The following is a 22968-nucleotide window of genomic DNA, read 5'->3' as shown; positions in this document are numbered from 1 at the left end:
AACCAGCTGTAAATTGTAGACACTTTTTCACTTAACTATGCCAGATCTGCCCTTTTATGACTTACACAGTAAAAGCAGAGAAAACAGATTGTCGAGCCTTTATTTACCCGTCCAACTGTTTAATTTTCATTTTCTGCACCTGCACAGAAAATGCTTGCTCTCTCTTTTAAATACTCAAACGATTCGTTTGAGGCAGAACGAATAACCCAAACGGTAAACATAATTTAGCCAGGCAAACTACAAAACTACAAAACTCTAAGCTCAGTGCGCCTAACGGCAGTCGCTCTGCAAACATAAACTGCAACTGCAACTGCCACAACAACAACTACAACAGGAACAGCAACTGCAACAACTTTGAGCAATTGAAAATTCTACTGACACTAAAAATTCGTTGCGCATTTCATTAAAACCCTTGGCAAACGACTCGACTCGACTCGACCGAGAGTCGGCTGGATTTGAGTGTGTGTGTTGTGTGTGTGTGTGTGTGTGTGTGTGTGTGTGTGTGTCGATGGTGCAAAATATATTACCAAGTGAGAGTCTGACTATGAACCAATTTTTACTTAACTCACATAGCAACCAAGGCAGCTTTGTTTTTGTACTGTGCTGTGTGCAATTGTGCATAGAGTGATACAAAAAGAGGCATACGGAGAAGCAGGAGAAGGGAAACCCCACTGTGTTGCGAGTCAGCCATTGTAACAAGCATGGGAAACGGAAGCACACACACACTCCGACACACACACACACACACAATTACAGTGAGAGAGGGGTTAACAGAGGTAAAGGCAGGGACAGCAACTATGGCATATGCTTCACTACAACCAGAAGCAAAGCACAAGGATATTGTGAAAATTAAATGAGTTGCATTACTTTTGTGCATTTGAAATTTGCAACTCAATGAGCACACAGCGCAGCCAGTCGAGAACCAAGAGGAAACTAAGGGTTACCTAGAGAACAGAGAACAGAGAGCAGAGAAAAAGAGAGGTAGTTATATACCAGGGGATCTAGAAAAGCTGGCAATGGTAACAGCAACATCGTGCTTTCCTGTCTCCAACTTCCTCTTTTAGCACGTTGCATAATAAAGTGTCACACGGCTTGCGAATGCTCTACACATGAAAACGGCTGAGACACTTAGAAGAAAATCCTAAAATTTAGCACTTAAATCATTTTATTAATTTCTATTTTAAAAAGTTCAATCAAATACTTTGCGATTTTCTTCGATTCCATTTGGAAAGGGAATTCAATCATCGACTTTCCTCATTTCGCATTCTCTTTTGTTGCCTTTTGCCATTGGCTGTGTCTTAGTTCTTCTTGCTTACAGATTTGTTTCACTTTTTCCCCTCCAATCTCTTTGTTGCCTTTATTTTAAGCTTCTTTTTTATCTTTTTTTTTCTTGAAGCGTATTTAAGCTTGCAAGTGCTTTGCTTTATAAATCAATAACATTGCAATATATTTTTGCATGTTTTCCCTTTGGATTTTGATGCATTCTATTCAGTCATTCCGTCAGTCAGTCAGTCATTCGTTCAAGCATTCAAATTCATTTCAATAACTTTGCTGCGCTTTAAATCCTTCAGCAATTTCCCTCGCTTAATCCTTTCTAATTGAAAATCGTTTTGTATTCCCATTCGAGATCTGAGAGTGCTTTTATATGGAATGTTTTTGTGTCTGGGGATTTGGCAAGCGAGGAGGAACGGGAACAAGGGGAAAGGGGAGAGGGGAAAGGGGGTTGCGCGCTGGTAATGCGTAGTTAATGCTACATGAAATTGAATCATCATATGCAGAGCATATGATGCAGTTGATTTGTTGCACCATTGAAGGATGCTTCTGGCCTTGAATCACTCCTACTCCGACTCTCTCAATTGCAACAATGTACGTCATTTCGCATTTTGTATTTCCGAATTCGGAATCCGCATCGTAATTTGCTTAATGGTTCAGTTCAGTTCAAGTGCCAGCAAAAGTGCATTGATATTGAAAGCATTAAAGTGCCGAGTGCATAATGCAATCAATGAATCCAATGAAAAGGAAGCAAACTTCAGACAAACAGACAGAGAGACAAACAATCAGATCTTAATGGAGGTCACGTGCACTGTATCTGATTAAGATAAAGCTTGCAGTAAACACATCCATTTATAATCATAGTAAGTAGAAGTACTTACGAGTGTATGCAAAAGTTGAAATCGATTTACTCAGCTGGAAATTTAACATAAATCTGATGCAGAACGAGAAACAACAACGTAATGCAATTGAAAGCTGAAATATATTTTAAATTAATTGCAAAGCTACTCCACAATATATTAATGAACCATTATTTGCACAGTCAAAGGCAGAAATGCACCAGACAGGAGGGAAAATTTAGCAAGAGGGCTACATTAGATTCAAATAGAATTGGAATTATATTTTGCAATTCTATACCAATTGCAACTTCTGTTAAGAAATTACAGTTTCTCCATAATTAACTCCAATTTGAATTTTCAACCTCTTTTACCCTTGAAGAGAGTATTCAAATTTTAGTCACCAATTATGTAACGCATTGAACGCATGGTAATTATAATATTAAGTTCAGTTCTATAAAAAATAGTGATTACTTTATCAACAATTTATTTGGCTTTAAAATTTGTGGAAATTCAAAGCAATTGTAAAACTAATTTAAATCAATTAAATACTAATTTAAGAATTTTTAATGTTACTGAAAGTTGAAAATAAAATTTTTTTTTAAGCTTTTTCCTAAATAAGTTAATAAATAAAGACAAGAGTTTATTAAGATAGCCCGCCACTCGACTGTCTATCGCCTTGCCAAATCCTTTATCAACGTACAGCTGTCACATCGATCCATGTGTCAATAGCCAATCTCAAACCAGTCTCCCAAATGTCCCACTCTCCATACGTCAGACGACAAGTGATGCCATTAACATTTCGTATCTGGCAGCGTAACAAATTAGCATATTTGAGGCTCCCATCGGTTCTGTTCCGTTCGGATCGGGTTTGGTTTGGTTTTGGATCAGGGGAACATATGACGTGGCTTTTGCAGGGCAGGGAGTCCCAATTCGCAGCGCTACTTCTGAATGTGGCGGACCAACTTTGATGCCACAAGCGTCACCCAGAAGCGAACCGGCAACAGAATAGCAAAAATGTTGTTGTTGCCGTCGCTATTTGCATGGCAAATTCAAACACATGAAAGTAAACACACAACTTTTGTGTGACAACAAAAAAGTTGACGCCAAAGAAAATAGACGACACGCGGCGGTAACAACAACAAGAACAACAACTGCACAACAAGTTCAAAATCAATGCCAAGAGCTGTAAAAAATTTGCATATCCCCCAATGGTTTTTTTCAGCTGTTTTTCAAAATTTCCGCAAAATGTTCTAGTAAGTTTTTTTTTTTTTTTAATTTTTTGTTTTGAAATATCGAGCGGAGTTCAACAAACGCTCGAGGCGGAAATGCATTTGGAAATTGTGCTTCGATCCAGGATAACCATTTCTGGCTAACAAAATAAAGTTGGCAGTCCGCTGTGTAAACAGTATTTCCTAGAATAAAGAGATGGGGTGAGATTGGCGAAATAGGGTTGGGGAGCGGGGAAGATTTGAGGGGCTGTTGTTATTGACGACTGTCTGGACTGGATGATGGCATTTCCATCGCTTCTGTTTATTGTCTCGTCTGCGAAAGGTCAAAAGCAAACACCAATAACACCAACAACGCACGCTTCAACGCCCTTATCGTAGTGTTTGTGGGTGTGACGACACCTAAAAGTATGCAACACTAATTGGCACTCAACTGGGCGTTTCTTTTCCTCCTACTGCTGAAGCAGCAGCTCATTTATCATAATAATCGCGATTTTCTGTCCCTCTATTTCTCTGCTAATTGCTCAGTGCTCAGTGAGAGCCATTAACTTGGCTGGTTTATCAAGACGGGCAGCTGTCATTGTCACCTCCCTTTCTCTCCTAATCCGTCTTCAGTTGCTTAGTTTGCTGCACTTTTCTCCAATTTTTTATGCAGCCTTTTTTCTAACCTACTTTTCTCTCTCCCTTCATCTCTTTATAGTTCCTGTCGTGGGCAATTTTACAGATGAGGAGCTGCTCAATGTGCCGCCTTCAAATGGCGCCTCAGTTCCAAACACATCGGAATATCCCTTGCAACGAGACGAAGTGGGCAGAGCTGCCAGCAGCGGCGGGGAGAGGAGTCAACATACCAAGCAAGGTAAGTCAATGGATTGATTTTTTAATGAATTCCTTTCAACAATTCCCAGCTAAATTAGCTTCGCGCCAAAGTCAAGTTTTTTCCACAATTGATAATGAATGGATCGTTTAGTTGTTATCATTTTAGAATTTTAATTGAAAACCAACATTGATTTTAGAACTTACTAATTCGTAATCGGCGACCCACGTCGAGTTTTTTAATTACTCCGTCTCCATTATTAACAATGAGTTAACAAAACAAAGGCATGTTGCCAATATAGGCACAAACAATGAGCAAAGCAACGCCTCGCTTACCAAAGAATACAAGAAAATGCTGAAAAGTGAAAAGTTTTTCATTAAGTACTTACACAGAAAAAAATCTATTTTAAAATTCAAGTTATAAGTTCCTGATTTTAATGTTTTTGTTTAAGTTTGCATTCAGTTTGATTTTGTTAAATTAAGACCAAAATTAACGTAATTTAACTTTAAATTATATAAAAAATTCTAAAATAAAAAATTCTTGTAGAGCTCCGATAGTCAAATTATTAGCTGAGAGCGAAAGAAAAACCGCACTAGAATGAAGGTTTTCAAACTCGACTTCAGAAATTCCGAGAAAGTCAATCTTTCAAATTGATTTTATTTCGTAATATAGTATTTTTTTTCAGTGTAAGAATCAGTGCAATTTGCTCTTTCCTCGCGCTTTTTCTTTGTTCCTTCATATTTTGACTTGTTTAGCCGCCAGTTGCAGTTGTTATTGCTTCATATCAGATCTGTTGTTGCTCTCACTATTCTTTTACTTTGTTTTTTGTTTTCGCAGTTATCTCGCCGAAACCCATTGACCATCAGGAAGCGGAAGCGAATTTCGTTGGTGCCATAATCACAACGCTGGCAACGATTATCATGCTTCTTGTTGCCATTATCCTTGTAATAATAGCACGCAATAAGCGCGGGCGCGGACGTGGCAATGTTTTGGATGCATTTCAGCACAATTTCAATCCGGACACCCTCGGCGGCGTTGATAAGCGACTCAATGGCAACGGCACTGCCAATGGGATCTTGAAGGTAGCACACTGAATATCAACTGGAATTTGGTTTTGGCCACTATCCGGTTTACATGGGAACTGCATAAGCTGCTGTCGCACAGGGGTTTAATCACCAGTCACCACCCAAAAAGCATGTCAAGCATCTGCCAAAAAAAAAAGAGAAGAAAAGCAAAAAAATACAAATAGAAAATTGTCGTCGCTAACAACGCATAGTGCCCAGCTCCATATGCAGAAATCATGATTAAAAACTGTTGTGTGTAGTTCAGTGTAGTTGTAGTTGTAGTGTAGAGAATGCAAAGACTAAGCGTCAATTTTTTGAACACATTTTTCTCACCTTTCGCCCTCAGGTGGTTACAACAATGGATGACAATGAGTCGTCCATTGACAAGAACAGTCTCTACCATGAGCCCTTCAATGTGAACATGTACACGAGCGCGGCCAGTGCCTGCTCCATGAATGACCTGCAGCGTCAGCATGTAACTCCGGACTACACAGGTGAGTTCACGCAACTGAGGCAGAAGGATCTGTTATTGTAGTTGTAGTTGTAGTTGTAGTTGTAGTTGTTGCTCCTGCTGCAAGCACAGCATCATCTCCTCCTGCTGCAACTGCTGCTGGTGTCGCAGCTGATGAGTTTGATGTTTTGCGTCCTGTCTGTGACAGGACATGCAAATGTTTCTGCAGTGTGGGGACAAAAAAAATGAGAAATGCGAGTACGAAGCAATGCTTAATTTAGCGCACAACATGAAAGTCCAGTCTGATGGACGCTTTGCCAGCGGTGCCAAAGAAGCAACAGCACCATCAACAGCCAACAGCCAACAAAAACCAAAAAGGAAAAGCGAAATACAAAAAAAAAAAGAATTACTGCTCGTTGTTCGCGCCGCAGGACATAATTTTGAATTGCTTAGGCGGCAGCGCGGCAAACCTAAAAGAAAGGGTATGCCGATTTTATGGCAACTTTTGTAACAAGTTTTCTGTAATTGAATCTGACAGCTAAAATCTTTAATATTTGATTCGTGTTAGCAAAGATTTCGCACATTACGTATACGCACGGATAACCAATTAGTCAATTTTGGTGTTTTCATAAGCAAAAAAACTTAAAAATATATTTTAAAAAATATTTGTAATAGTTAAACACATTGGATTTTACTATTTTTTTTTTTACATGCTTTTTTATTCTTAAGCACCTTTAATGGAATTTAAGAATGTGTATTGGATTTCGGTATTTCTTTATTATTATTTATCTATTATAATTATTTTTTTCGGATTCGTATGTTGGAAATATTGTTTTCAGAATTAAAGAGAATTAAATTAATGAGACGAAATTTTTATAAAGCTATTATTAAATACTCTTTTTATTAATGTAATCTCGTATTTAATATACTTTGTAATATTACAAAAAGCTTAACAAAATATTTACAAATACCTGTCTTAGTATAAAAGTCTTAAGCTGTACGAATAAACACAAAAATCAACTCACCTCATATTAAAGTGTAATTGAAGCAGCTTAACAGCTTGTTACTCATTCAAACACAATGAATGACTAGCTAGAATTAACTAGCTTACTTTCAGTTGCTCAGATAAAAGTTACTACAATTATGGCAACTTATTTGAAGAGTAACTAAATGTCAGTCTGTCTGTGTTGAAGATACGTTTCATGTATTTTTCGAGTAACATGTGCAGTGTTTAATTGCCACATGGAACATGGACCCTTGGACTCTTGGTTAAGGGTTACGAGCTTAGCTACGTAATTTGTAATGAATTCTAATGTCTTCTGCTTGCCGCCTAAAGGCATGCTACACATTTTTTTGCGGCCTTTATCTATCCTTCTCTCTCCATCCATCTAACTATCTATCTCTGTGCTGGAGACTGAGCCAAGCGAAGTGAAGCGCATAAAATCGACAACATGCAGGACAAGCACATTGTTTGCACACATTCCTGGGACATCATAGCCATAGTCATCAGCATCATCATCATCATCATCATCATTATGATTATGATTATCAGCATTGTCATTGTCATCATGAACGTTTATGGCACGCCTTTCATGCGCTCGAGTCATTTGGCAAAAAGTTTTCTGATGTTGCCTTTGGGTGCATTTTATAACTGGGCAGCAAATATTTGTCATCGTCTTCCCCCTTCCCAATCTCGTCCTGTGTCTTTGTCTGTCCGCTTGCCATAATAATTTAATTTAGCTCAAATAAATTATAACTTTGGCCAAGCAACTCCATCCAGTTTCATTTGCAGTCACTCGTCACAGTCTCGCGCGTACCGCACGCTTCAAATTGAGTACTTGAAACTTCGTTTTGGCCTGGCAAACTTTTGCTTGGCACAACCTGCACTCTTCACACACACACACACACTCAAATTAAATCCCATTTTTGAAGTCAACTGCCAATTTGCACTGCCAATGCAGTCCTTTCACCCTCTTGTCGACAATCCCTGCAAAAGCACATTGCATGCAAATAAACATGGCAATAAGCCGGAGACCAAGCACGAAACTCGTTAAAAAGAAGGTCGCTATTTGCTCAGCTACATGACATATAAAACAATCGAATAGTTTCACAATTTAGCATAATCATATATGGTTTAATGAAAGTGAACTTAAGATTTGCGGAAGAAAAAAGAAATGGCTTAGTAGAGAAAATAAGAAATGAGAGACTGAAAAATTAATTACTTGTAATACAGGAAACTATTAAATTAAAGTGAAAATATATTAATCTGTAAAGATGGACAAGATTTTAAACTAACTTCAAGCTTACTTTAAAAATGACTATCGTCACTGAATTAAAAAACAAAAGTATCTTTAAGAATAACAAATAAAACTGTTTATTCAGATGATGTTGTACTTAATTTAAAGTATTTTATTAAAAATATGTCTATATTAATCATCCCTTACACAGACAATAATGCGTTACATTCCTATATCTTATTCGAGAAAGCTCCAAATTGTGTAGGGCATTAAACATTTCTGCAATTTGCAGTTGAAAACGTAAGGCCACAAAACTTCAGTGCAACTTCAAAACTAAGGCACTGATTGCTTAAATGCATACATATAGTTTATACACACACACAGAGACAGACACACACACACACGCTATTCATATACAGACAACTTGCATACGAATTTCGCAGAGTCGTCGAAAAGTTTTGTCATTAACGTTGAATCGTCTGTCTGTCTATCTGTCTCTCACTCTCTCTGCCTGTCTGTCTCTTTCGCACTGTCTGTTATTTTATGTTTTTCACTACTTTTTGGCATAACGAATTCAAAAATGACAGCCAAGATGGAGGCCCAAATAGAGGATAGACAGACAATGAGCCACTCACACACACACACACACACACACATGCAAACTAAATAATGTTATTACAACAACAATAAAATTAAAACTTGTTCCTCTATTTGTACAAGTGTGAGTGAGACAACAGGAAAGCCAAGTTGCAATTAATTTCATTTAGTTTTTTGCCACACGCCATTTTGTTTGGCCCGGGGTTCTGTTTTCCCTACATTTTAACCTCCACCACTCTTGGTCGCCCTTAGAGTTGACTAAATGGGAAAAGTTTGAAGTTGAAGGCAACAAAAGTCCTGGACAAGACAAATGAAAACGAGAGACTAAAAGAAGTGAAGTCCAGTCTGCCAGAGTGAGATGGCATTACGGCAAACCTGAGCATGGTCACACTCAAAGCAGAGTTGCATTTTAAGTGTTACCCTGGCGTCGAGAGTGGAAACAGCAGTATTGGAAAATAAATAAATATGGAGAAGTGTTAAACATTTATTTCATAAAATTATAGTCACAGTTCTATTAATCGACGTTAAATAAATAATGAAAACTAATAGATCTGTCAGTGTTTATAATTTCTTACAGTTGCAGCTTATACTTTCTTACTTTACGACCTGTGTAGTCGAGTGTAAATTTCACTTGAATGTCCGTAAAATTGTGTGGCATCTTTTTGTATAATTCGTTGCCGGAACAAACTTTTGGCTGGCACGTAAAATGGCGCTTAAAAGTTTATTGTTTTGGCAGCTCAGTTTTATGGTCAAAAATTAACACTCTCTGAACTAGAAACCTCCATTCTCATACACTTTCTCTCTCTCTCTCTCTCACTCTGTCTCTTGGCTCACAGATGTGCCGGACATTGTTTGCCAGGACTATGCGGTGCCTCACATGCAGCAGCTGCTTCCGAATGCCGCTGGCAGTGCCACCGCCCGCAGTTCACTGAATGCATCCATCGTTGGAGTTGGAGTTGGCGTTCCAGTTCCAGTTGCAGTTGTTGTGGCGGCTACAACGGGGGCACCACCGCCACCACCAGTGCCACCGCCACCAGAGAAATATTACGCAGCAACACCAATTTGCAGCAAACCCGTGTTGGGGCCGCCGGGCTCACAGAGCAGCGGATCGTTGAGTTTAAGCTCCTCGAACACGGCAGCGACCACGCCCACGCCGACGGGCGGCAAACCGCATCATTACAATTTGGATATGAGCGCTAATTTCGCCGACATCAACGAGGAGCAGGCCAATTGCCAAGTGCAGGAGTTTCCGCGTCAGTCCCTGGTCATCGTCGAGAAGTTGGGCTCCGGCGTGTTTGGTGAACTGCATTTGTGCGAAACAAATGTGCTGAAGTAAGTATTCCCTCCACGTTCATCTCCTCCTTTCCCTCAGTAGTGGGTGTGTCTGTTTGCAAGGCCTGGTGCAAAAATGAAACTAAAATTCGCTGCAAAAACTTAAATGAGCTGCATTACGGCTTACGAACTACGGTCTATTGTCTGGGCCACATTGAGAGCCCTTCTCATTGTAAAATGTACATACTATCATTAATTGTTTGAATGAACTTCGCAAATAAGAAAAACTTTCACAGCGAGCAAATAGGAGAACATTTTATCAAACAATCAAAAATATTAAGTATAATGATTCTGATTTTATTTATTACGTTACTTAATCAAATTTTTATTTATTTTTTATTGTAAGCTTAAGAATTTTAATATATAAAAATTTTTTGTATTTGACTTCTTAATGATTTGTAAATAATTTGCCGAAATTATTTAAATAACATTGGCTATTTACATTTTCAACTAACATATTAATTTTAAATTTATATTGAAATCAAGCATTCCCAAAATGTTTCTTTAATGCTAAAAGTATTATCAAAATTATCATAGTTTGCCGTTCGTTTTTTATAAATTGAAAATATGTTTAGGAATTACTGCTCGTATGACTCCTTGAAGCTTTATGCAATAAACTTATAGTTATTTAAGCAATCAATTGAAACCTTTTTATTTAATGAAATGTTCTTTTTGACATGTCACAAAATTGCTCCATACAAAGGTTTAAAATAAAACCATTACCCGATTCATAATAGGCTACAGATACGAGTACACTGAGCATGTTGCTTACGTTGGCAGCTGAAAAAATAAAGAAAAATCAAAAAATTGTATAACAATAGTTGACAATGAGAAAAACCGCAGTAATTTAATGTACACACGCACACACACACACAGGAGGACATGTAGGAATACTGAGAGATAGAGGAGAATATCAAATGGTTAGATGAAAAGGCATAAAGCAAAGCAAAACCGATATGAGAGGCTGTGAGATGACTCGTCTCGGGTCTGCCGCAGGTTGTAGATTGCAGTTTACAGGATGCGTTGCAGGTTGCAGGTATCAGGCTTGTGGCATATGATGCCACGTCTGCGGTAACAACAACAACAACAACAACAACAGAAGCACATGCTGGCCACAAAAAAGCTTATCAGAAATTCCATTATGAGAACTTTAACCAAAAAGGCAACAACAGCAACAGCAGCAACGTCAACAGTCAGAAACAGTACCACAACCAGGAACCAGGAACCAGGAGCCAGGAGCCAGGATCCAGTCACAGACACAGACGAGACAAGTTGAGAGTGCTGAAAACCCGCCATTGTACTCGGATTCGCATTGGTAGCCTTATAATGGAAGGGGCTGTTACCTTTGATTTCAGTTTTGCTGCTTAATTGAAGCTTTTTATTGCACATTATATGTACACAGAAAAAAATCTGGGATTCCGAGATAAATTCAATCCAATGCGATGTCAGAAGTACGGTAATTCCGGAATTTCTTTGACATAGTACAAAATACTTGTTTTTTTTCTTACCAAAATTTTGATTTACAAGGTTCTGGAAGAATTTTTTTAATATTTAAAATAAACAAATCCATTCTAAAGTTAAAAATTTTAAGGTTGAACTTTAGAATGAAATTTTTCTGTGTATGAGTATAAGAATAAAGCAATTGTGGGCGTGGTCAGGCAATATATATACATTTTGTATGTTATATATGGATGGTTGGACTGCGGCAGAATGTTCTCATTTCCCATAGCATGGCGTATGCGTAATGTGTGTATGCATGTAAGTGTATCTATGTGTGGTGTTTGATTTTCAACTTGCATGTCTATTATAAAATTCATCTGTAGTCTAGGACAATAAAGTCCATCTGTTGTCTGATAACTGTCTATCCAGCTGTCTATTAATATTTTATCAGACTGCCACGCCCCACACACTTACACACACACAAAATCACACAAACGAGAGGCAGACGACCTCGTTCGGTGTTGGCCACTTGAAGTTTTAGCACATGAACGACACACAGGCAGCCCTTAGAGTATTTCATATGTCTAGTGTGCTTGTGTGTGTGTATGTTAATTATTTTGCATACAGCTGCCTAGGGGTTTATCTGTGCTGCCAGCTCCAACTACTCCCGCTGGCTTTTCCGTCACTGCAGTGCAATATTACGTATACGTAATACGTTTTGTGGCTTTCTAACCGCAAAACTATTAAAGCAAGCAGGCAAATCGAATTGTAACGTTACGTATCAGAATTGCAAAGGGCCACTATATTGACAACGACAGAGACCATCCCATTGTTGAGCTGCTCTAATTGATTTTTGCGCTAGAGAACAATAGTCATGGGCATACATATTTACATATACGAGTATATAACAATTGTTATAGATTGGAAATGTTAGTGTGGTCAATGCAAGTGGCAGCATGACAAGAGATGTGGCTAAAAACGTAGAGTTATCTGTGGTCTATTTGTAGGCAAGCAAGAAGAGTTTACATTTAACAATATACAATGTTTTAAATAATGTATCAAATTCATTTTAAACATAGCTCCTTGGCAACCAAGTCAAATCAATTAAAGATAAAACTTTTAATTAAATTAACACTCTTAAACCTATACACGAGTATATGAGAAATATATGTATATTTCTTCTCGATTACATAATAAATATGATATTATATCTAACCTTAATCATTAAAAGGTCAAAGATCTCTATTTAATTAACTCTTTTCAAATTATATGTCCTTAATATGTCTTACAAATATAAAATTTCTTTATAAATTCCCCTATTTTGAATTATTGCATTATATCAATGATAACTCCGAAATATAAGTAGAGATATGTGTGAGGTCAAAGAAGCTTATATTTCCAATAATTTATATACTAAGATTATATTTAAATTATATCGAATAATAAGAAAAATATAAATGATTGTTGCTACGCTTTCTTATAAAGATAAATTTTAGCTCAGATTATATTTATATATAATAAAATATTCAAAGAAAAAGTCACAAACAGTTCTACTCCTATAATTCAATTTACATCTAAATTACATTCAAAGGAGACAAATCTATTTTAATTTGCATACAAAATTGTGCAAAATACTTTAAGATTATATTAAATACTCACTAAATCAAACATATCTGAAAGTTTTTAGGATTTTTCATGCTGATGGGGATCGATTTGACCTAATATTGATTTTTTTTTGATTGAATACTTTGAGAACTACACAATAGATTGTAATTTTATCTTTTTCTTCGTTGTATTTCTCTTAGCGCCACTCTCGTTGCCGTGGCCACTCTACGACCTGGCGCCAGTGATCATCTGAGAAAGGAATTTCGTAGCAAGGCCAAGCAACTGGCGCGTCTCAATGATCCGAATGTTGCACGTTTGGTGGGCGCCTGTCTGCGTGACGAGCCCATCTGCATTGTGCAGGACTATTCGAATTGTCTTGGCGACTTGAATCAATTTCTGCAGGAGCATGTGGCTGAAACCACTGGACTGATGGCCAACAAGAGTCTCAGGTATGTGCGTAAGACGGAAAAAGATGCTAGTCTCTTTCGCCCTTTAATGAACAGCAATCTAATGTGTTGTGTGTCTCTTTGGGTTTTATTTTTTGCGTTTTTGCGTGCGTTTTTATCATGCTTCCTGTACTGACGCCATTTGCCGACGCTACACTTCCGGTCTCGTGTTCAATGATTACGCCGATCCACCCGAAACGAACAACCACCGAACCAACCACCAACAACATGCACAAACGGATGTTAAAACTTCGTTAACTTTGTTGCCACTGCCACTGGTGCTATCGTCTCTGTCTCTGCCTCTGACTCCGTCGTCGTCGTCCTTAACACACGCGAAAACTTTTGAAATTCTCATTTGACGTTGGCATCCTCCGCCGGCATCCGTTCCGTGCCCCACCAACATGCTTGTAGCTATGGCTGCTTAGTCTACATTGCCACACAAATTGCATCGGGCATGAAGCATTTGGAGCAAATGAATTTCGTACATCGGGATCTGGCAACAAGGTAAGTGCTAAAGATAAGAATACCCAACATCTTCTCATTCAACCCTCCCTCAACGTGCCGTCAACTGTACCTCTGTCGCTTCCTTTGAATTTTTGTCGCATCATTGCAGCAAATTGAACTTAAACTTAACATGTAAGAAAGTATTTTTCTTTTTCTAAATTCAGTTTTTTTTTTTTGGTGCGTGCTTAAAAAGTTTTTCAACTTGTCGTTGAGTGGCAATCGAGACAAGAAGATGATGTTTCGAAAATCGCTTTTATTTCACCAACTAAATTGGCAAAGAATCAAATCGAGAAACTCGTGACTTTTAAACTAAGCTCTAAGCTGGCACTAACTACATAGATTCAAGTTAACTAAATCATTGATATTTGATGCCAATGAGAACACCTGTGGCCCCTGTGACAACTGAACGCAAATTGCTTTTTGCAACATTTTAAGCTGTGTGTTCTCAGGTTACTTTAATGAAATTTGGGTCTCCTCCCAAAAGAACTCAACTAATAATATCACATTATTGGAGGCCAAAGAAAAAGCGAGACAAAGTTATAAATAAAAGTGTAATTCAATATATTGGGAGACCTCGAGAACAGAGCTGTGCTGTCTGCACATTTGCGCATAAAATGTAATCAATTAAAATTAATTTGCTAATGAAAATGTCAACAAGGAGACCGACAACAACAACAACAACAATAACATCAACAACGAGGGGAGACTAATAACAGAAGCAACAACAATGGCCATGGCAACACTTGAGGACGTTGCTGTCGTTTATGAGCGAATTTCTTTTTCAGTTAGAGTGATAGACATTGTTGTTATAGCAGCACCCCTTCCCCCGTCCAGAGTTGCCGCCGTCGTCGTCATAACAAATCAATAGACTTTGCAGAACATGTAGCATGACATGCCATGGCATGGCCATATTTCTTCAATGTCTTTGAAATCCAATAAGAAGTTGTGCCGTTTTTTGGCCACACGCCACTCCCCCTTCCTGACTTCCATTGCATAAGAATGCAATCCAATAATAATAAAAAAGAAGAATACGCTCGATAGGTAAGCAACATACTATATCATTTGACAGCAATTGGCTCGTGAGTTATCTATATTTTCTTTTTTCATTGCTATTTAGTTTTCGTTGGCCATGTGAACAATTCGTTTGGTTGCGAATTGCTGGCTATAAATTTTTGAGCATGACAAAGCGGCGTATGCGCAATATGACCACAAATATTGCGTATTCATGCCGTGGTCCCAAAAACATTGGCATATTTATGATGTTTCTGTGCTATAATAGTTTGCAACACATATTAAGCATACGCCACATCTAACCAAGGTTTTTACTCGAAACAATAGACAATTGCATGACCTAATAGCTTTCAGTTTCTGATGGCAACTCACTTGTTGGCCAGCAGATTGTTTTATTTATAGCATCAATTATTGTGTCACAGCCACACGTAGAGAGAAAGAAAGAAAAAGAAAGAGAAAGAAAGAGATAGAGAGAGAGCTTATGTCTGTCAGTAAAGGTATCAAACAAAGCACTTACAAGCAGCTGAAAATGTTGCTCGTTTTTCGGTTAGCTTAACATATTTGACATAAAAATTAACTAAGATTTCAGCCTGAATTCACTTAAACAAGATTTCTGCTACATTTGCCCAGGCAAACAAAGAACCAGAGAACAAATACACAAAGTACACACACACACACATAGATACAGAGAGGGACATACACACAAGCATAGAAGGAATATATTCTAAGTTTTGTTTGATTTAGCATTTTACCTAGTGAGCAGACAACGAGCCAAGAAACATCAGCAAATATTAGCTAAAAAAGCCGCAATGAATCGCAAAGTGATGGAAAAAATACTGCTGAGTGATATTTGCACATAGTAGCAAGAGACTGAGAGAGACTGAAAATCAGAAACTAGAGTATTACAATTGGACATGGGTAGGTTATACATTAGCCAAAGCAAAATAAAATAAATCAGATAAATTGAACAGAGCACAGGGTTAAATTTAAGTTTAAAATAATAATAATAATACGAAACATTTACTGATATTATTTAAATACACACTTCACGATTTTTTTGCACAACAAAACACTAGATCTTGTATAATTCAAATTAGTTTAATAGATTGGCTTCAATTTACGAAACGTAATAACAAATTATATTCAATGTTTTGTCTAAAAACTATTTTCTAATACAGAGTCAAAAATACTTTATATACTTCCCTCGCTCATTCCACTGATACGAGTATTAGTTAAAATTTCACAACAGTTTTAGCAGTCTGCCCGCACAACTGTAAAGTAGTTTTGGCCACAAGCCAAATTTGCACAAATTTGCTGACGACCCACCCTCTATTTGGTTGTCCCGTCTCCCTGTGGCTGTTGCAACTTGTCACAGCCCCCTGGGAGGCATACAAATTGTTGGCCAATGTTGAACTCTCGAAACTGAGAGCCATGCCACGACCACTATTAAAATTTTATACTTAACTAATGTGCTGTTGGTTGGGATTTTACTTCTGGTCGGAATCCGATGGCAAACAGCTGACGTTGAGAAAATTCTCGACTGTGCCACAAAAGAGTAAATTCAGTAAATAAGTGTAAACAGTTAGTTGTAGTTGTAGTTGTCGTTGTAACTATAGCTTATCCATATACAAGTTCACATGTGTTTAGTCAACAGGAAGCTGGCATTGTCTTTGGATTTGTATTTTTACATTTACTTTTGATTTTGCTCTTGTCCATGCATCTCTCTAGGAAATGAGTTTATTGCTATTGTAAATATTGTAAAATGTTCTGTTCTTTTTTTTACTCTAACCAAAAACTCTGGCTAAGCCTCAAATTTAGTTGATGTTGGCAAAATGCTAAAATCCTGTCGGCTTCTGCGGTTCGTTTGGTCGTCTGATATCAGAGTTTTTACAAAGAATGTTGTCGGGATTAGGATTCATGTCAGGGTTGTGTTTTATAATTTTAAGTGCTTCCATCGGACCACAATTCCACTTTGCTGTTTGCCAACTCGGTCTCAGTCAGATTTATCAATCACTCTGGGGTGTGATCATAGAGTGTGATTTATAAAGTGAATGTCTTACTTACTTTAGAGGAAACTTGACAGAATCAACTTGGCAGTATTACTATTATTGAAATGAAACCTCACAAAATATACACCTATAGTGGCGTAAAACTTAATTCATGAATATTACAGTTTTAATTTCAAAATGCAGCTTATATTATTGATACAAACTTCAGCTCTCATGTCGCATATGCATGCATATTCTAATAAATCATTTTTGACAGAAAATCATCACACTATCCTATTGCTATATTTAACCTAACCTGCTATCCTATAATCTACAAAATTTTTATTGTAATAACAGTTGAGATTTAATCTTAATTTGTAATCTATTTTACGCCAAGCTAAATGTTTAGAATTATTTGCATATTAACTCAAGTTGAAATTGTTATTAAATAACTTTTTGCTTTTCCCCAAGCATTATAGCTTCTACTTTAACAATTTATGTTCTTTATTTTCCCATCAATTTCATTCAATTAGCCAATTAACCCTGTAGTATCATTGACCGATTCATATTTTACTTCTCATATACTACAGAGGTTTCCTTGTTGAAACTATAAATGATTTAAATGGAGCTTCAATGGCATTGTCGTTATGGCAACACTTTTATCAACATTTCCTGCAAACATACCATAAGTGAGAGGGGGAGGAAGCATGTAAAGGAAGTTAAGAACCACAGGATATGAAAAAGAAAACCGATGGAGCAGAAGCTGCTGTTGTTATTGCTGTGTGCAGCAGAATCCTTGGCCAAAAAGTGCAATGTATTTCAGTTTCGGGCTTTAAATAGTTTTGCCTACTTTTGAGCGCCAGTAAAAACAATGTGTACTGCATTTCCCCTTCCCTCTGCTGAAAGTTTACACTGTGCAAATATGCAGAAATTTATACACACGCAAACGCACACATACGTACAGAGAGAGAAACATACAACCATGCATTTCCTTTAACCCCACTTGGACGGGCGCATATTGTATAACGACGCATTTTTTCCGCTTTTTCCCGCTGCTTGCAAAACTCTTATCAGCGCCATTTCCCTTCTGGCCAAGAGTTGCCGTCATGTGGAATGGGCGTGGCACCCTGCGTGCACCCAGAAATTGTTTAAAAATAGTTTTCAAGTACTGCAGAAGATGATGGAAAAAAAAACAGTAAAACTTCACACACACACACACACACTCGAGTGAAAGCACCGCCAAAAGATATGAAATTTTGCGCCGAGCGTTGAGTGGAAGGCGTAGATGTGGGCGTGCCGGGGATGTGTTGTCATTTATTGCCATTGCTGTGCGTAGTTTTCATGTAATTTTCAAGTATTTTTTCAACACCCAAAAGCTGTGCTGTCTGTGCAACCCAACCAACTTTTTGATATACCCTGTAAGAACACAAAACTTTTAACAAAATTTCCTCATTGTGCTAATTACAAATTCTATTACAATCTGATTTCGATTCAAAAATTTTCTTTATGTATTTGCCTAATAGGAAAAATTGTTTGAAAATCTTTTAACAATTACAATCAGAGTTGTTGAACAAATATCTAACAGCGCCAAAGCAACCCAAAAGCAATTGTTGGTGTTCCTGAAAACAAGTAATCATTTCTTTCTAATATCTAAAATTGATGTTTTAATTAATAAATAAATACTATAACTTAATAAGTCTCTCTGCACTTGTTAGCTGGCATACAGGGTATTTGTATAGTGTGTCAATAAGCAACTACAGTCCGCAAACTTCTGCCTCATTCCATCATGTTGGGCGCCGCAATGCAGCAAACTTTTGTCATTCTCCCACACACACACACACACATACTGTACTGACTGTATATGCAATTGAGTGTGTGGTGTGTAGTGTGTGTGTGTGTGTGTGTGTGTGTGTGCATAACCCATCGCCGTCGTTGGCGGTGTCGTAGTCGTTGTGTCTGGGCTCCATAGCGCACATCAGCTAAGTAAATAACATTTTTCGCACTCTTAGTCACGTTCCTAATCATTTTTATTTGGTAACTGTTTGGAAAATGTTTGCACACCAGCAGCAGCAGCAGTAGCAGTAGTAGAAGCAGCAGAAGCAACAGCAGCAGCATGAGAAGCAACAGTATCAGCAGTTGAACTCACACACATACTCGTAGAACCGAGAGTAAACTGACAATATTTGTTGAAATGAGCTTTGGCACTAATATCGTTTATTAGCTTGGCACTTGAGTGTTTAAATGCTGAAAAATTGTTCGTGATAGTCCTTTTTCGAGGACAAGCGGACATGCCACAGAGGAGTCAGCGGAGGGGATAGGACCCGGCAAAGTCCTCGGCATCGTTGAGTTTAATTTGAAATTAGTTGAACAGTTGTCGGTTCTACGTTTTGTGCTAACCAAGCATTTTGTGTGGACAAACACAATTTTTTCCTTCTTTCCTCTTCCATTTTTGGTTGTTGCACATTGCGGAGAATGTTGTCATAGGTCGCGGGTTCAATTGGGCTGAAACGGGACATATCTCTTCACTGAGCGTACCGATAACAAGGTCAATTCTCAATTGCTTGCAGCTAAAACGTTAAGAAAATTATAAACGGATCAGCATAATAGATACGTAACTTAAAATAAAACAATAATTAAACAAATACATTTATAAGGCGTAAGCTTAAAGTGCTCGACTACAAGATATCTTGTGTCTTAGTTATTTTTAATTAAATAATTATGAATTATTATTTTCAATAAATAAATATGTTATTACTTAAAATAAGTGTTGTTCGTTTTATCGAACTTGCTAGGAAAGGCAGAATGGTATGCAAAATTGAAAACAAACTTTATTTCCATAAAATTATCATAAATTAGTAAATATGACATTCAAATAAACTCGACTTCGAGAAGCTCTTGTCATACAAACCGTATTTTTTATTAACTTTGAGTCAAAGAAAAAATTATGCCAATATTATTTTACAAAAATGTGAATGAGTTTCCATTTTATTTTGAGATTTCAGCTGAATTGAACTTGAATTCGTTATTTGTATTTTTCTTATCTGCCATACTTACTTTCTGGTAACTTTAATTGTCAAGGAATTGTACTCAAGGCCATTTTAATCGAACTTCACATTAACAAGCTGTTTGATCCAAGCCCTTTAGCTTATCCTTATTTCTAGCCGCCATTTTGAGCAGCAATTCAGGTTAAAGCTCTGTTTAGCTCGATACAGAACGTACCATAGATCACAAATTAATTATTCGGTTTTAAAATAACATTCTATTTAAAATTAAATGAAAGCACTTCAACCGCAGATCGAATTCGGTATTTTACATTACAATTTGTGGAAAAAAAGTTGTTGCATCATGTCATCGATTGTTGAACTTGACAAGTTTGCATTAAAAACTAAGACTGGCAGGTAAAACTAATGCCACAAAAAGCTGCACCTGAATGTGGTCAGGTTGCAACTACAGCACAACTATCGCTATCGCTATCTCCATCTCTGACTCCATCTCTATCTCTTTGTACAGGCATGCTTGTGTGGGAGTGGCAGCAACTGCTGCTGCTGCTGCTGTTTGCATATTGTTATTAATTTTCATTTTGAATGGCATGTTGACAGTCACTTTGACACTGACAGCTTTTGTTAAAAACTAACAGCCAACTCGCCGGGAGACACAGAGACAGAGTGAGAGATATAGAGCTAGATCCTGCGTCCTTAACTGCCAACTAGCTGAGAGCTGAGAGCTGAGAGCTCTGCGACGACCACTCGGCTTTCAAAAAGGTTTATAATTTTAAAACAGCCAACTGATGTGACACGTCAACAATATGCAGCAGGTGTAAATCACAAACACACACACACACATATACTTATACAGTCTGTGTGTAAGTTTGCTAAGCCAAGTTTAACTTTTGGCCAAAATAGAGCAACAACTGCTGCCTGCTGTTTGACTGATAAGCGAGCTGCATTAGAGAGAGAGAAAACCGCATTTTAAGTCTACATCTTTAAATCTGTCAGCTAATGATATTTTTCATATTTAAAACTCTGTTTTCAGTTTTCTGTTTGGCTAAGCTCAAGGGTCGTCTCCTTGGCATGTTTGTAAGCCCTCGAGCTTTCGCTTTTTGCTTTCTTAATTACACCACTCAAAAAATGGCTCGAAAGTGCAGCAGGGACCTAACAAATTGTAGACACGCAAATAGCCGCAAGTCCTGAGGTGCTTTTGAAATTCTGAAATACCAGACACAAATTAAGATGGGAAAAAGACCTAGCAGCTTCAACTAACAGCTTAAAACAACAAATAGAGTTTCAAAAAAGGTAAAAGTTCTTGGATCTTGGCCAAATAAATGAAACCACATAATAATAACACAAAATAAAGGGTATGATTAATCGTATATAGCCAACTGCTGAATATAGTCAACATAAGCAACGAAACAACAATTTACTCTGAGATGCACGTTTATAGCCTTGGAATTTTGCTTGCAGCCAGCTCTTTGTATGAGCAAGACCCTTGTACAGCGCGGCGTATGCGCAATATTTGATTTTAGCGGCAGGCGTATTTATTTACCACTCGCTTTGCTTTGCGTGTCCAAATAACGTTTTACCATACACTTGCTATATATATTTGCTAAAATTCAATTAAATTAAAACTAAATTTAATATTTAATATTTATTATTTTGTATGAAAAATTACAAAAATAAATATAAATTTAAATGAATATTTCGTTAAAAGCTTAAAATACTATATATTAACTTTGCACTTGTTTGCTTAATTATTTTAGTACTTGGTGATACTTAATAAATTTACAAATATTTTTATATACTTCAATAAATAAAACAATTTATTATTCATAGAAAAATTTAAATTTCAATATATTTTTTACACAAATTAAACATGCATTTATAATACAACTTGTTCTTTTTACTTATTTTGGTAAAAATTTAATCAAATGTGGTTGACGCTGTTGACAATAACTTTGTAATAAACGGTCTAATATTTTAAAAAAAGCTGATTTCCTGACTATTTTTTTTAAGCTTACTGTAAAAAACAAATTGAACATTTTGTTAAAAAAAAAAAAGTGGAAAAAAGTAAAGAGGGAATAAAATGTATGTGGTAACATCATTTTTTCGGCCGTGTTGAGGCTGTTGTTCTTGGTTTTGTTTGCATCGTTTCTGACGTTTTGGGGTCTCGGGATTTGTTGTTCGGTGTTCGGTATTCGGTAGTCGGGTCCCATATCCATGTTGTTGCCGGCCCGCATTTCAACACCTTTTCGCACATAAATTTTAATAACACATTCCAGAAACGCAGTACATGTAAGTTGCACCCGCACGATACGCTCACATGACCCTATTATATGTGTATGTGCATATAGGAAATTGTGTGTATAAATGTGTGGTGTATACACAGTTTTATGTATGTGCACAACGCACAAAACAATTCCCAAATGTAGCGACACGTAACGCTGAAAAACGCTGTTGTTGCTGCTGCAATTGGCAAACAAGTCAAGGTGGCAAACAGCAAGTGGAACATTGAGAAGATATGGTAGTGGTGAATGAGGGGCGTGCATCCCATTGGGAGCAGCTATATATACATATATATCATATATATGTACATGACGCTCATTTTGTGTCAACTGTGGAACGTAAATTGCTGAAAGGGCAGCGAAGAACAACAAAGTTCGCTCTGTTGACAAGTTAAAAAGTTGTTGCAACATCAACAACAACAACAAAAAACAGAAACACATACAGCATACAACATACAACATACAGTCACAGAACAGTCAATAAACTATAAAATATGCAATGTTTGAATATTTTTTCAACGAAAATATTTTATGCATGCAGGTGAATTGATTCAACGAGCTGCCAACGAGGCAACCCAACAACCCGACATCGAGTCAAGCAGCCATCCAGTGAGGCAGCCAACGTTGCACCCAAAGGAAATTAGCTTGACAGGAAATTCCACAACATTGCGACGAGTCTGTGGAAGCAGGAAAACCACCCAATCACCCAACCACCCAACCACCCAATGGTCTACCATTACCTTAACACCTATGGGCAATGCACCACCCAATCTTTTGGCTGCCACAATGCACGTTGACATTTTCACTCATGCCGATTTTCATATTACATTTGGTTGAGCTTAAATGACAAATGTGGTTGGGTAA

General features: G+C 37.3%; 1 protein-coding gene across 1 annotated transcript in view; it reads left to right on the top strand.

The window, feature by feature from the left end:
* Positions 1–22968, top strand: part of LOC117779905 (discoidin domain-containing receptor 2) — a 93777-nt gene that overhangs the window by 35289 nt on the left and 35520 nt on the right. The window contains exons 8-13 of the mRNA XM_034616249.1: positions 4038–4193; positions 4989–5233; positions 5562–5709; positions 9337–9832; positions 13078–13326; positions 13735–13827. Of these exons, the coding sequence (XP_034472140.1) occupies positions 4038–4193; positions 4989–5233; positions 5562–5709; positions 9337–9832; positions 13078–13326; positions 13735–13827 (1387 nt within the window). The remainder of the gene's footprint in view (positions 1–4037; positions 4194–4988; positions 5234–5561; positions 5710–9336; positions 9833–13077; positions 13327–13734; positions 13828–22968) is intronic.

The sequence above is a fragment of the Drosophila innubila genome (assembly GCF_004354385.1).
Source record: "Drosophila innubila isolate TH190305 chromosome 2L unlocalized genomic scaffold, UK_Dinn_1.0 4_B_2L, whole genome shotgun sequence".
NCBI classification, from domain to species: domain Eukaryota; kingdom Metazoa; phylum Arthropoda; class Insecta; order Diptera; family Drosophilidae; genus Drosophila; species Drosophila innubila.
This window is presented reverse-complemented; position numbering and strand designations above follow the sequence as displayed.